This window comes from Cheilinus undulatus, linkage group 18 (assembly GCF_018320785.1).
Source record: "Cheilinus undulatus linkage group 18, ASM1832078v1, whole genome shotgun sequence".
NCBI classification, from domain to species: domain Eukaryota; kingdom Metazoa; phylum Chordata; class Actinopteri; order Labriformes; family Labridae; genus Cheilinus; species Cheilinus undulatus.
The window spans coordinates 7133623-7150331 of record NC_054882.1 but is presented as its reverse complement, the minus strand read 5'-3'; the positions used below and the strand labels follow the sequence as shown (position 1 = coordinate 7150331).

The following is a 16709-nucleotide window of genomic DNA, read 5'->3' as shown; positions in this document are numbered from 1 at the left end:
CCAGTGGACAGCATGTGATAATATAGCCTCCAGGATATCCATCCATTGGGCAAAATGTGATAAAGTGCTTTCCAGGATATCCATCCATTGGGCAAAATGTGATAAAGTGCTCCTAGGGTGTCCTTCCAGTGTACAACATGTGATAAGGTGTCTTCCAGGGAATCCTTCAAATGGGAAAAACATGATAAAGTGCCCTCTAGGGTACATTTCCAGTGGAAAACTAGTGATAAAGTGCCCTCCAGGGTGTCTTTCCAGTCGGAAAAATGTGACAAGGTGCCCTTCAAGATGTCCTTCAAAGTGCGACAGAGTGTCCTCCTTGGGCCTTTCCAGTTGAACAAACATGATGAAGTACCCTTGGTGTCTCTTTGTGGATAATACGTGGCTAAAGTCTTTCTAGAGTGTCCTTCCACTGGTAAAATGTGATCAGTGCCCTCCAGGGAATCCTTTTCAGTGGTTTTAGACTCTCCAGGGTGCACTTTCAGTTCACAAAACGTAATTAAGAGCCCTCCAAGGTGTCCTTCAAATGGACAAATGTCATAAAGTTCACTCCAGGTCACACTTCCAGCAGAAAAAGACATGATAAAGTTGGAACCAGGATGCCATTTAATAACAACGAAGGACCTAGAGTGTCCTCCAACTGGAAAAAGAGACAAAGTGACCCCGAGGATGCCCTTTCAGTGAAGTAAACATAATAACGTGCCTTCAAGGGTGTCCTACAGCGGACAAATTTGGTGAAGTGCAATCCATGTTGTTCTTCCAGAGGACATGACATGATAGGGTGCCCTCTCAATTGAAAAAAATGTGGCAAGGTGCCCTCCAGGATGTCCTTCCACTGGGGATAAGTGACTAAGTGCCCTTGAGGGTATCCTCCAAAACATGGAAAGGACCTTAAGGTTGTCCTTCTTGTTGACAAAACATGAATAAGAGCCCTCCATGCTGTACTTCTAGTGAACACCACCCTTCCACTGGACAAAGCACTTCCAGCTGGCAAAATGGACAAAGTGCCTGAGCTTGCTAGTGTGCCCTCTAGAAGATAAGCAGCCTATGCAGCCGTGGGAAACCAGGAGATAAAGTGTCCTTGATGCACTGAAAGGGTACTTTGGATGTTTTTTTTTTTGGAGCCAGCCTCAAGTAACACTCGAGGAACTGCTCTTGTTGCATTTTCTTCCTTTTTTTTTAACTCTGATGTTTGCTGCTTGGTTAAAACTAACACATTTAGAGCAGAGTAAAAACAACTTCATCACCCAGATACCTGACATAACTGCAACAATAATGTTTCTACACTGGCAGCTGTAGGTTCCAAGACTCAGTAATATTCACAGATGGTTTTACTTACTTTGCTTTTATGGCATATTTATGCTGAGATTTATATAAAGAATATTGAATATTTCAGCCAAGAAGCCCATGTTTACGTTCCCAATCACAGAGAAGATAACGTTTAAATGGAACTGTGTCATCCATTATTCTTTTCATCTGCACTCACTCTATATTCCCCCTCCAGTAAAGCGGGGCTAATATTCAAACGATCAATAGCATGAGCTTATATAACACGAGTTTGTTTACATTCACTCTGGCTGCTTGTTTTTAATCGTCTAAACTCTGTTATTCTCATTATGCAGTTTGTTTTATGCTCCACTTTCTGTCCTGAATCCTCTCACTGCTGCACACATCTAATGAACCCTCTGGGATCAATAAACTTACATCCAATCTTAAAGCTTCAAAGCCTCCTTCATTCACTGGCTGCTATTCTCGACATGATAAACACTCAATAGGTTAGTCTACAGAGCATGGCAGTGCTTGAACAATGATCTTCATCGGTTGGTCCTGCTTTTAGTGCAGTTTGGCCCATACATAAACAACTTAGCTATTCTGACCAACAGTATTTCTGTTTAAATCTTGTTTTAATTTCATATCAGAGAAGTGTGATGCTACACGTTTCCTTATTGCATATTTGAACTCAACTTTAAAGCCTGAGGCATACATTTGCAGTGTCGCAGTGTGCAGTAGAACTGCAAGGATGGACAATAGCAGGAGCAATTTGCTCCAAAATGTGCTTCAGGTGTGGATCGTGGGCATACGGAGTATGTGGAATTTGAGGGTAAGAGCAGCTGAGAGCTTCATACACTTTTCTTAATGCCATTTACATCAGTGGTTCTCAACTGGTGGGACCCAAAAGTGGACCGCTGTTTCCAGTGGGTCTCGAATATGCACCAGGGACATAAATGTCCATAAAATTTCAATGAAAATTGCTGAAATTTCAGAGGACAACCTCTACAACCAAATTCCAAATACAATTCCCCAAATGAACAAATAAATTCCCACAAAGGTGACAAAAAATCAAAGCAATCTCCCTAAATCTTCCAATGAAACCCAAAGTATACAAATATATCCTTCAATATTTCCATGAAAATTCTTAATAATTTACAAGCCAATTCCCCCTAAATATCCAAACAGCAAATTCTCCCAACATATTAAGCAAATTATTTAAACTTCAATGGCTATTCTGGACAATTATCTCAAAAACTGTGATACCGGAAATTATTGCAATGTTGTAGAGAAGCCAAAATGTAATGTCCTTATATGTGCTTGCAGGGTCTTAGGAGGTTAGGGACGGGATCGCTGATAAGAAGATGGTATGATATATGTCTACTTTTGCACAACACAGCTTGCACTTTAATCAATCACTGTATTGAAATGTTTGTGTTTTGAAAAACTGTGTGCATGTAGCTACAGATATTAAACCAGAGCTTTTGGGCACTTGCTCCTGATGCTTTTTCCCTGATCATCTGTGGCTTAGATTGTCGCTCTGCCCTAGATCATCTGCCAAGAAATCTGACACTTCAAAGTCGGTTGATCTACTTTAAAGTCATATATCATAATGTAAACATTTAAATAAGCTCTGATCTTCACGTCTTCATTTTGATTATGTGTGACTGAATTTACACCTCACGCCATCTTAAATACGCAGATAATGTTAATCCCACCCGGCTGCTGCGCCCTGCAGAATAAAACAAACACCCCAAGTTATATGCGACAGCGCGACCCACTTCTGAGAGTCTCCTTTAGGTCTCCTCTGGGTTTGGAAAGGCGTACGTCACGTTTTCAGCTCGTCTCACCTGAGTAGGTATCTGTGCTCTCAGAATGTTCTGCTCTGTTTCCATGGAGATGCCCGGGGCGGTGGTTGCGGAGTGTGGGATCTGGTTGTCCGAGGCTGGACTGGGCATCCCGGGCTGGCCCGTTTTCACGTCCGATCCGTTCCCGAAGGCCTGGATGGCATTTTCTAGAACACAAAGTACCAGAGTTAAAATACGTGAGTGATAGGTTAAAAGATCTACTTTCAAGCTTGTCGTCTGAGGGTAAAATGGAATAACTTTTCTCTTCAGCCGTCACCTCGACTTTCTTCCTGCTTTTGTGTCCCCACACGGCCTTTTATAATGTGATTGGTCACTTTATAATTGTGCTCCAGGGGGGCTGTAATTACAATGTGGTCATGGTATGTGAGGACAAGTCGACCTCTCAGGGTGAGTCATCATGCGGCTGAGTGCGTGACTGTGCCCTCACTTTGGACTGAAGTTTAAATCTGCATTTAGTGAGAGTTTGAGGAAGAGTACACCATGTTGTTAACCAAAAAAAACTTAATGAGTTCAGAACACAATGATACTATTATATCTGCATGGACTATTCCAGTGAAAGGACTGGGTTTCCATAGTTATTTTGAACTTTGTTTAAAAGTCAGACATACACACGCTTTAAGTACATGTTAGGCTACATTTATAGAAAAAGATAAAAGTTAATGTAGCTCAGCGTTAGCTCATGGAGGACACGGTTGTCATACACCTAGCCATGATCAGCTGGCGGCCAGCTGATCCCAATTATCACCTCCCAGCTACCACAGCCAATCACAGCTCTTTTTCTCAACACAGCGGTGCACAAATATGACGTACTTCTCACTTAACCCTGCTTGCATTAATGCTGCTGGTAAAGCTTCACCTCCTCCACCCCAGCCTCCTCCTTTATAGCTTAAAGCCTCTTGCACCCTCATATTTAGGTTCATGCTACTATGGATTTATTGCTTTTGCACTAATTTTATTGTATACAGTATGCAAATGCATTTAGCCATATGTGGGTTTTAAGCTATCCACTTACTAGAAAGTCAAAACATGCTGCTTGAGTAACCCAGAGAGCTTCTTTTGAGTAGAGCCTTCTCTGCCAAGTAAAACTTTATATCCATATTGCAATAAAATTGTTAAATGTATGATGAGAGTGTTAATGACTGAAATATTTTATCTGCAAATAATCTAGCAATTTGATATAAGTCTACAACAGGAGTTGATTTAATAGTCTGCGCAAAAATAAAACTCAAAGCTAGTTTCTTTGATAGTTGTCCAAATAAGTTGTGAAGTGCCGAGTTGTCTTCATCCTGTTGCGCCGACCCCGATAGGGCTCATTACTGCCCCAAGTTGCCGCAGGGCAAAAAGCAACAACTGTAACTACAATGAGAGGTGATGTAGATGGTGTTTATCCTCCCGGTCCCTGATATAAAAGCACAATTGACTTTTCACGCTGACACTGTTTTTGACTCACAGTTGGAGGACTTCAAACTGTGACGTTTCTACTTCTACTTCTACTTTGGCAGCCATGAGTCAGTCACTGCTTTACTGTATTGTTAAAACTCATCTGTGTGATGCAACATGTGTGCTTCCTTTCAGAGAATCTTTTAAAATCAGTATGTTTTCTGAATTCAACCATCTTTGTCCGTCATTCCTGGTGATTGATTGGTTTCCACTTTCAGCGCTCTCATAGCTCTGGAGGACGTCGAGCAGACGTCGGTGTTTGTTAGACTCTCCTGCTCCTGACCCTGTGTGCCGCCGCTCATTCTGAACTAATGGAAGAATCCTGCCAGGCCTGAGAGGGATCGTCCTCGGTTTTTCACTAAGTAAATGAAATAAAGCATAATTCATACCATTTGACCTCACTTTAAATCAATCGCCCTGCATAAAATCAAACATTGTGTGAATAACCTTCATCCTGATTAAAAAGTGTATGAAGTGTAGAATTTAACAAAGCATGAAAGACTGAATAAACGATGGGGTTCAGGTGTTTGAGAATTAAACCCAGAAGGACTCCACTTAGCTAAATATTCTGTGAACTGAGGCCTTTAGATGAGACTGACAGCAGAGAACAAACCACCGAAAAAGCTTGAGTTTTTGAGATACCTCTACCTTTCATGACCTCCACTCTACACAACCGTGCATTTTTATGACTTTAACTTTTCTACTTTGTATGTTTGGTTGTATAAAAATACTTTCCTGTACTATAACTTTGTTGGGTTGTGCTTTGGATATTAACAAAAACTGAAGATAGAGAACATTGAGCCTCCTCTTAAAGGGACAGCTTCTGCTTTTGCCCATGTTTGGTGCCATAAAATGGGCTGCAGGCTGCATTTGGCCCTCAGGCCATAGTTTGGACACCCTTGCTATAAGATGAATTAGTCTTGGTAGCCATGTTTGATAGAGGAGTGCTCAGCCTCCTAGACACAAAAGCACTGTTTGTGCAATCAGTTAACCACCAGGCTTTTTTTAAATTCACTGACATGACTGGTTTGGTTAAAAATACATGACCCAAAAGAGTAAAACCATCATGAATTAGGCCAAACTTACCAGAAATTGCATTAAAAATCCCTCCACATGTGAGATTTTTGCTCTATTGTGATTTCTAAACAGTTAAATTTGGCATCTTTCTCTCTGAGATAATTAGAAAGGAACCGTTTGGCAAAATTCTTTCCGGACGTCTCATTGTGTTCATAAGAATGGTGGAAATGTGAGGTCAACCTGACCACCAGAATCCAATCAGCTCATCCCTGAATCTTGAAAAGTTTAAGCCAAATTTGTGGATTTTCTCGTCTTTCATTCCTGATGTTCACAAAAATCTGAATAATTTCAGCTAAAACATAACAGTGAGGTTTACCTATTGTAACTTATTGTCACAGCTTTTACATTTTATTCTTTTTATAGTATATTTTTTCATGATAAAAGTTTCAATTCTGGAGTTGCAGCCAAAAAGATAAAGAAAGTGATGGATGATTTTGCTGCATGTAATATGATTCCCTCCAGGTGACTATGAAATATCATGTATATGAAAATGTCACATTTTCCCTCTTTTTTTAAACAACAAAATCAATTCAAGTAAAGTCCAATAGACATTCAAGCTACATATAATTTAGTCCCTCCAGGTGTTTCCAACACATGATAACCACCTGTATGGATGCCAGCCTGATGATTATGAAATGTAATAACCAAACAAATAATGCTGTTGGCGACACCTGCTCTCACAGAGTCTAAAAAGGCCCTGCTCTCTCTTATTGTCAGGATGATAAATGAAATGTAATTCTCAGTGCCACTCTAGGAACAGTAGAACCTGCAGAAAATGTTAAGAAATGACAGAACAAAAACCCTCTGATGGCTAGAACAGCCCAACAGCTGAGTCACAACATCTCATCACCAAACAATGGTAACGTTAAATAGGTTTTGATTTTCCACCCGGCAACAACAGCGAACAATTACGTTCAACAAAAGCCACAAAATTAAAGTTGTGTCATCTCCCGCTGCTGCCACCTGCAACATTTAGTAAAAAACACGACCTTTTTTTTTTAGCCGTCAGCTGGAATCACTTCACGGAGCTGATTTAATTTAGACTCCAACTGTTCCATCACATCAGAGTCTCAAACTTTCAGAGCGTGTTTGAGGAACGGGGATGTGATGTGGGAGGTAAAGCTCAGAGGGAATGCAAATGCTCCAGTTCAGTGGGTGGGATCCTCCGTGCACCTTTCTTTACTTCTGCCTGTACTGTATATGACTCAGAATTTCACTGTTTATGAAGGTGCCTTTGCTGCTTTCTCTCCTGCAGCCGTAGGCCATTCTTTTGGTCATTTCTGGTAACAGAGGACTTCAGAGTCCAGTTTAGGTGACTGCCATATTAAAAACGCTGTCTCAGACGAGCTTAGAATGAACCTAGAAACAGCTGACAAAGCTTGAGCTAAGGCGGTCATTGATGTTTTTCCATCAAATTTCTTTATTGACAAAATTATTACTGTTTGTGAGCCTCTGAAAACAGATCTAGGACCCACTTTAAGAAACACTGGCTAACCCTGACCCCAAGCCAAAGTTTGTACACTTAGAGAGCACTTAAGGGGCAGTTAATTCAATTTTGTCCCTTAAGACAGCATCAGAGAGGACAGTTGTCAAATTTTGTCCACTTCGAGGGCATCAATGTGGAAATTTATCAAATTTTGTCCACTTAAATGGCATCAACTGGGACAATTTGTCAAATTTTGTCTACCAAGAGGGCATCAATGGGGAAAATTTGTCAGTTTGTCCATTGAGAAGGCACCAATGACTGCAATTTGTCTAATTTTGTCCACTAAAAGGGCAATAATGTGGAAAATTTGACAAATTGTCCACTTAGAGTGCATCAATGTGGGCAATTTTTTAAATTTTGTCTACTAAGAGGGCATCAACTGGGACAAATTGTCAAATCTTATCCACTAAGAGGGCACCAAAGAGGGAAATTTGTCAAATTTTGTCCAATTAGAAGGCATCAATGGGGATAATTTTGTCCACTTAGAGGGCACCAACGGCGAAATTTGTCAAATTCTGTCCACTTAGAGGTCATCAACTGGAACAATTTGTCAAATTTTGTCCACTGAGAGGGCATCAACGGGGAAAATTTGTCAAAATTTATTCACTTAGAGGGCACCAACGGGGAGAATTTCTATCCCTTCAGAGGGCACCAATGACTGCAATTTGGAAAGTTTTGATAGAGGGCATCAGTGTGGCAAATTTGTCACATTTTGTCCACTTAGAGGGCATCAATGTGGACAATTTGTAAAATTTTGTCTTCTAAGAGGGACCAAATAAGGGCCATTTCTCAAACTTTATCCACTAAGAGGGTACCAAAGAGGGCCATTTGTCAAAGTTTGTCCTCCTAGAAAGCACCAAAGAGGGCACATTATTGTGTTTATCCACCTCAGTGGCATGCAGGAGGGCACCAATGAGGGCAATTTTTCAAACATCAGGGCAACAAGGGTTGATTTAAATGAATATATTTGCTGTAAATGTCCCTCATGATAAACCCAGTCACAAACAACGCTTTAATGTTTCCTAATTAACTAAAAACATCTCTGTGGATGAGCTTCGACCACATTATTATTCATCTCAGGGAAGGGCGTGTTAGTTAATAATTTTACCAATGCTCATGAATATAATCCTGCCATAACCGCTGTGGTGCTGCTGTGCAGAAAAGAAACAAAGCCTGGTTTGGGGTAATCATGCTGAGACCGAGGGAGTGGGTGGACTAGAGCAGGGGTTCACAGTCTTTTCAGTCTGTGACCCACAAAATAAGGACCCCCACTGTCCCTAATGACAGTGGAATGTAGCTGTGCACATTCAGGAATGAAGACTGACATTTTAGAAACTGACATGGTACTCTTACATGGTACTCTTACATGGTTAAAACAAGATCAATTTATCATAGACAGATGTGAGGTGGGCTGCACATGACAAAATTTGAGCAGCTGATGGGTGATGCTTTGCTCAAGGGTGCTGCAGCGTTGACCACTGACCTAGCTATTAGTCTTCAATCCACAAAGCTGGTCCACTCTCAGACCTTTAATAAAGACCCTCTAATACCCAACTCATGTCCCAACAGCCTGAGCTACTAAAGCATTAATATACTGTATAAATGAAAACATATAACTCACTGTTCAAATGATCCAACAGTAAATTAATAACACACTTAGTTCCACTACAACATGCTATGATGTAAAAATTCTGTTTTAAATAAATCAGTAATAATTAAAATATTGTTACATTTATAAATACTTTAAAAAGGCCATACTTCTAGCTAATGGGTTTAGATTAAGGCTGCACTAATCACTGTTCTTATATTAATTATTAATTAGCTAACAGAGTTTAATATTTTCAGGGCTGCTTAAGGTGAATCAGCCCATGAATCCACATTTTTCCTAAACTTTACAAGAAACAGCTAAGCTGTGGGGGAATCTGATCAGGATGCCTCCAAGGTGTCTCCCTTTGGAGGTCTTCTGGGCACGTCCAACTGGGAGGAGACCTCGGGGAAGACCCAGAATACACTGGAGGGGTAATATATATTAAACCTGGCCTGGGAATGCCTCTGGATGGCCCAGGAAGAGTAAGGTGTTTCTAGGGAGAGGGAGGTCTGGGTTGACTTGCTTAGCCTGCTGCCATGGCGACCCAAGCCCAGATAAGCAGAAGATGAACGGATGGATGGATGTAACCTGACACGCCAGGTAGACTGTTTCATATTTCCAACACATGGATGTATTTCATATTTATCTGGCAAAGTTCTAATAGAAGCATTCGGGAAAGGCAAACATTTTAAGAAAACTCTCAAAAGATAATTGGAAGAATGTTCTATCAGTCACATTCACTTTGACCAATCAGAGCATCAAGACAAACTGAGGTAGTAGACGTGCACAGCTCAGATATAAACTAGCTTCCAGTAAGACTAAACCTCGCCCATAATACCGCCTTGTTCTCCACAAATGATGCTGATTGGTCAGAACCGTTTTCAGTTCAGCACAGAGGTTGTGGATTGGAGCTTTACGAGATGGATCTCAAGACATCACAAGACTTTTTTTTTATTTTTTCCACTTTTATATATATATTGTACATTACTGTAGTGAAAATCAAGGTCAAAGAAGTGACCATATATGGGCTCTTGCCTGTTTATGGAAGAAAAAAAGTTTCCATAGAGAGTATTAGGGCTGGGCAATAAATCACAAATTAACTTTTATTTGTCAAAATACCTGCTGAATACAGTCTTTTTTTTTTTTTTTTTTTTTGCAGCAGTGGAAGTTTTGTGTATATTGTGCAAACATTGATATGGCAGGTTTTTTTGTTTTTTTTTTAGAATCCTTTCCAAAAATCCTCCTCTTTTATAAATAAATATATATAAGGATATATTTTTTTACAGGAGTAAAAAAAATGCAATTAGAGATTTGAAAAAAAGTTCTGCCATAGTTCATTCTATCAACTATTGATGATTTCATATTCAAATATGACGTACTTCTCACTAATCCCTGCTTGTATTAATGCTGATGCACTGTGCTGCTGCAGCTTCTAACAAAGCTTAACCTCCTCCACCCCAGCCTCCTCCTTTATGGCATTAAGCTTGTTGCACCCTCATTTTCAGATTCATGCTACTATGGATTTATTGCTTCTGAAATAATTTCAAAATTTCCAATACACATGGTTATAAATGTATCTATCCATGTGGGGGTTTCTAGCCATGCACTCCTGGACTAACTGAGGGAGCCTTTTTATAGCAGAGCCTTCTCTACCAAGTAACACTGTATGTCCATTTATGTCCATTTTGCAATAAAATGGACAAGAGTGTTCCTGACTGAATGGTATATATAATATACTGGGGGGGGGGTGATTTGCTTGGGATCAAAAGTGGCAAAAAAACTGCATTTTTTGAGTTCAGGAGGTTTCAGACGCTGTGTGCCACTGCTGATTGGTTGGATGCTGTGATGTCACTTTCTGTGACTTTCTCCACTGTTTGGCTGAGAAAAATCATTCTGGTTCTACTGTAGGACTATGAGTTGGGGGGAGGCCACAGAGGAAATCTACTGAAGTTACCATATATGGTTCCTTGTCCCATATGCAAGATGGTCCTGCAAGTCCTTGTTTATAAAAAAGAACAGTTATCCTTAGATAGGCTATTTAAAAATGTGGGGGAAAAATTAAGGGCCAGTTGTTTTGAACCGCGGTGCAGCGTGATTCCTCCCCCTCCCCCTTCGCCCCGCTGGTTTGCTTTCACACTAGCAACATCGATCCGTGCCCAGGCCCACTTGCATATTTACTCAGTCTGATACAGCAGGTGGCGGTAAGCACGTAGGTGGTTTACAACCAAGAGGAGAGAGAAGAGTCTATCCTGCAGCCATGGAGGATTTAAAATCACTTTTTAAGATGCCAGCAACTTCGCTCTTTGTATCTGCACATTTACGTGCAGCTCAGAGGATTAAATGGGCTCGCGCTGCGCAGATACAGCGGTTTTTGAGGTGACAGGAGACTTTCATTGCCTTTGCACCTCCTCTCACTGACTCCAACTTGTGTTCATCTGTAAGGCGAGTCACAACAGACCGTTTATTGACTGGATTCTGATGATTTCCACCTTTTGTCGAGGAAAAATGTGTACAGACTGCCGTGTTGTGGAGAGGATTTTAGTTTTTACGAAGACTTCATAAAGCTGATATGATGCTCTGTCTTGTATCCGGGCGTGGTTACATTAACATCTCATCCGAACCAAGCCAGAGTCCACTTGAATTGCATTCACACTGACCAAAACGAACCGGACTTAGGGCTCAAGTGCACTCGGATCCGGGACCCTAGTGTGAAAGCCTGAGAGTATGCCCACTTTACCAGGCACCACAACACTACTGCTTATATTGCATTACCAGAATAGATGAACCCTTATGGAGCCAGGTTTTGTCCCATTCTTCCCCATTAATAACATTTTTTACTTTCTGTCATGAATTTGATTTGTTCTTTAGCGTCTGTGTGTACAAAGAAAATAAATACAACAACAATTTTTCTAAATTAGCTGCACACAAACCAGTTTCATTGCTCAAACAGAGTCATATTTCAAACACTGACTGCAGTAATGTGACTCTTTAGAGATCTGTCTCCATCATTCACAGGTGTGAGAGAACAGGTGTTCAGGTTTGGATGTAACTCTTTGTCAGAAACAGATGTTTTTCTGTCTCTCGGGTTTGAAACTGAAAATGTTTTTCTTGGCTGTCAGCTCTGAAAACAAAGAGAATTACACAGATTTGGGGAGTGGGAAATGCACGTTAACAACTTTCTATCTCTGGATTGCCAGAGAATTCTTTTTAAATTCTTTTTCCAAGTTCTGCTTTTGCAGCAAAGAAAAGTAGCATTAGCGTTAAAGTGGCTCCAGATCATCAGTCAGCCTGCGTCTCATTTTTCTCTTGTCGTAATGGTGTGATATAACAATGATGGTGAATAATTAAATGTTCCACTTACAGAAAGTAGGCTGTGGCAGGGAGAAGTAGTATTATATGTTCATTCTGTACCATATATAATTCACAGTCTGGGGGGATTTATATGGCTCCGTACGCCCCGAAGAACCCACATTACATCAAGTTCTTGGATTTTCCCCCGCCAGACTGAATCATAATCATATGATGAATTAAAATTCTATAAGCATTCATTTTCATTCGTCTAATGGGCTACTCGGCAGCAATTACGTTAGCATGAAAGTCACTTCAATTAAAATATGCTCAAATGAAGACATGAATGAGAGATTCATCAATTAATATCCCCAGCTTATACTGTAAGATGGATGTGGGTGCTTAGGAATGAAAATCACACCATTATTCCATCTGTTCCCCACAAAAAAAAAAGGCCTCCCGTTTTGAAGCGACTCAGTGGTTATAGTGATGGGATTTCAAAGTCTTCAGTGGAGTATCGGGGTGTGACACACAAACATTGATTTCTCACAGGATCATAACAAATTGATTCGTCCTCCAGAGGCGCTTTGCAAATAAAATTCTGCAGCAATCGATGCGGAGAGCCTTGACTCAACTCCCTCCACTGGTGCAACGAGGAGCAACGGATACTAGAGGAGGGCAACCTGGACGCTCTTTCCCAGCTTTGCAGCTATTTTTAGAGTTGGAAAGTTGTAGCTTAAAGTAAATCAAGGCAATTAATCTTAGATTTCTGCAGTTAATCACAATTAATTGCATTCTCTTTTGTAGACTTCCATTGATTTGCATTTAATAATGTTTTAGAATCCTTTTGAGTTTTTCTACTGTCCTAAACCTAGAAAATTTGACCTCCTGTTTGGATGTGGACCTTTTCTTAAAGGTACAACCCAAATTACCAAAAAAATTGGGGCGCTGTGTCAAATGTAGATGAAAAAAATGATTTGCAAATCTCATAAACCCATATCTAATTCACAACAGAAGATTGAAAAAAATCATTATACCATTTTATAAAACATGTTAGCTCATCAAACATCTCAAAAAAGTTGGGACAGGGTCATGTTTACCATCCTATAGACATCTGGAAAGAGAGAAGACCTGTTGCTGTAGTTTTGGGAGAGGAATGTTGTCCCAGACCAGGATTCTAGCTGCTCAACAGTCCTGGATCATCCTGAAATTTTTCATTTCATGATGCGCCATGTGTTTCCTATTGGTGAAAGGTCTGGACTGGAGGCAGGCCAGTTCAGGACCTGGACTCTTCTATTGTGAAGCCATGCTGTTGTGATGAATGTGGTATGTGGTTAAGCATCATATTGTTGAAATATGCAACTTTCTCCCTGAAAGAGACCTTTTCTTCCTAAAAGATTTTCATATTTTGATTAATGCGACCACAGAACAGTTTTCCATTTTTCCTCAATCCATCTTAAATGACCTTTGACCCAGAAAAGATGGTCTTCTTTGCATGATACAGCTTTAACTGTCATTTGTGGATGGAACAGTCAACTGTTTTGAAAGACATGAATTTCTGGAAGTGTTTCTGAGCCTGTGCAGTGATTTCCAGCACAGAATCATGCCTGTTTTTAATGCAGTTCTGCCTAATGGTCCAAGGATCATGAGCATCCAGTACTGACCTTCAGCCTTTTCCCTTGTGCACAGAGATTTCTCCAGATTCTCAGAATCTTTTGATGATATTATGTGCCAAAGATGTTAGCATATTCAAAGTATTTTCATTCTAAGTCTGAGGAACATTTTTCTGAAACTGTTCCACTATCCATTGATGCAGTTTTTCACAGATTGGTGAACCTCTTCCCATCTTTACTTCTGAGAGATTCTGTCTCCCTAAAAAGCTCATTTTATACCCATTCATGTTACTGATGTGTTGACAATTCATGTAGTCAGTTGTAAAAGGCTCCTCTAGCTGTTTTTCATAGTACCATGTACTTTTCCAGCCCTTTAAATGCCCTGTCCCTACTTTTTTGAGATGTGTTGCAGCCATCCCATTCAAAATGAGTTAGTATTTTTCAGGAAATTGTAAAATGTCTCAGTTTTGACATCTGATATGTTGTTTATGTTCTATTATGAATGAAATATGTTTTTATGAGATTTGCATATCATGTGATATTGTTTTTATTTAGGTTTTACACAGTATCCCAACTTTTTTGGAACTGGGGTTGTAGATAAAAGACTATAACATGAATTTCACTATGGAAAAAAGAAATTCTTATGCACTGAAAAGGAAATAATGAGAGAGTAAAGGGGCTCAGATGAGTTCTTACTCGTCCACTGAGCCGTCTGTGAGATTTTACAGTGAAATGAGACATGAAGGAGCAGAGGTGGATTTATCTTAGAGGGAGACGCTGACGTGGCTGAACAGTGTGTTGACAGAGATAATAATCATGAATAATGTGATTAATTTTGAAGCAGAGACTTCCAGAACTGAGCAATTATAAAATGCATTTATGATGAAAACTGCAGTTCCTCCAGTGACCACTTGAGGCTAAATCCTACAGTGAGTTGATCCCCATTAGGCTCTGTAGTTAAGTAAATGACTTCACAGCAGCCTGGTTTAAAGTAACACTCTTTACTGCTTTTTTGTCTTTTATTCAGAACTTTCTGAGGTTGGATTTTTTAAATTTATACTTTACACAGCAAATTTCTCTTTAATTCATCATTATCCAGGGATGAATTCTTATTTCCCTCACTTGTATGTTTTTTTAATGAGGCTTAAGTGCCTCTGAAAATGACAAATGGATGCAACTGTCTGCCTGCAAAGAGTCAGTACAGCCAAGTCAGAGTTGATCCTCTATGCAAAGGCTATTCATTTGGTGGTCTGTGGGGAAAATCCAGCTAGGAGGTGACCTCAGAGTGGCCCCAACCCGACAAGCATACATAAATCCAGTATATTAAAAATTCAACAGCATGTACAGTGGGTTTGAAAGTAGCCTGAGAGTGAGTCATCTTACTTCAATCCTATCTTTGTCACACGATGCAGATGTGCTCTATCAATCAGAATGGTTCCTGGAAATAGTTCTGTTCAAAACATTCAGACCATGCCTAGTGGCCTAGCTGCTTAGTTGTCCAAGTTAAAACAAGAATAGCAGCTAATACAGACAATTTAACCCTTGCCTGAATTACCAAGTACTTAACAGTGCAGACTCCACATGCAAAACCAGTGCACTTCATTTACAAAAAAAGGGATTTTCAGGAACTAAATGCACTCTGTATAAATTCTGCCACTGGGTTGCTCTCAATCAAAACAACAACTACTTCACTGTTTTGAGGATAATTTCATGGCGTAAAGCACTACACCATGTTCCAAATTATTATGCAAATTGGATTTTAGTGTCTTAAACATTCAGTGTTTTGTTTCTCAATAAAACTCATGGATGGTATTGTGTGTCAGGGCTCTTTGGATCACTTAAATCAATCTCAGACCCCTGTGATCATTAGTTTGCCAAGTGAGCCCAAAACTACTTAAGAAGGACGTTCATCATTATTAAGCAGGCTACAGGTTACAGCAATATGGGAAAGAAAAAGGATCGGTCTGCTGCCGAGAATCCTCAAGTAGTGCAATGCCTTGGACAACACTAGATATTTGATGAAAACTTAATTGTGGTCATCGTACTGTGAAGAAATTTGTGGCTGATTCAGAGCACAGACGGGTTTGTGCAGATAAAGGCATAATGAGGAAGGTTTCTGCCAGACAAATTCATCAGATTAAGAGAGCAGATGCTAAAATGCCATTAAAAAACAAGAAAACAGGATTTTGAAGCTGCTGGTGCCTCTGGAGTCCCACCAACCTCAAGGTGTAGGATCCTCCAGAGGCTTGCAGTCGTGTATAAACCTACTATTCAGCCATCCCTAACCAATGCTCACAAGCAGAAATGGTTGCAGTGGGCCCAGACATACATGAAGACTCATTTTCAGTTTTGTTGACTGATGAGTGCTGTGCAACCCTGGATGGTCCAGATTGAGGAGTAGTGGATGGTTGGTGGATGGCCACCATGTCCCAACAAGGCTGCGACGTCAGCAAGGAGGGGGCGGAGTCATGTTTTGGGCCGGAATCACGCAAGAGAGCTGGTAGGCCCCTTTAGGGTCCCTGAAGGTGTGAAAATGATCTCGGCAAAGTATATAGAGTTTCTGACTGACCACTTTCTTCCATGGTACAAAAAGAAGAACCGTGCCTTCTGTAGCAAAATTATCTTCCAGCATGACAATGCACCATCTCATGCTGCAAAGACCATTTTCAGTTCTTTACAGCCTTGAAATTTTTTGAAACTCTGTTATGCATAATAATTTGGAACAGTGCATTTTGATTTTTTTTTATTTTTGAAAAAAAAAGTAATCATATGGAGGTTAGTTCAGTTGAATTAGAATTATTCTTTAATGGCTGATGACTTGAAAATCATACTGATTTAATTGCATCTAAAATTTAGGAAAATCAGAGAAAATATCATTTGCATAATAATTTGAAATGCGCTGTAGTTGTTGATCTTTGTGAATTGTGATTAATGCAGTTTATCTTGACCAAAACATTAAAATCCTGTAAGCTTACTACAGATCATATTTCAGACATCCCTTACATTTGAAGAAGAGGGCTCCAGAGGTGCTCCAGTGCATGGGTTTTTGGCATCATTAGTGCACCGCTGTATTACAAACCCTG

The 16709-nt window shown here is 40.1% G+C and overlaps 1 protein-coding gene across 3 annotated transcripts in view; it reads right to left on the bottom strand.

Moving 5' to 3' along the window:
* The window catches only part of gfra4a (GDNF family receptor alpha 4a), a 571203-nt gene that overhangs the window by 7387 nt on the left and 547107 nt on the right, over positions 1 to 16709 (bottom strand). For all 3 annotated transcript variants that reach the window (XM_041812125.1, XM_041812126.1, XM_041812124.1), the window contains one exon: positions 3117 to 3280. In XM_041812125.1, coding sequence (XP_041668059.1) covers positions 3117 to 3280 — 164 coding nt within the window. The remainder of the gene's footprint in view (positions 1 to 3116; positions 3281 to 16709) is intronic.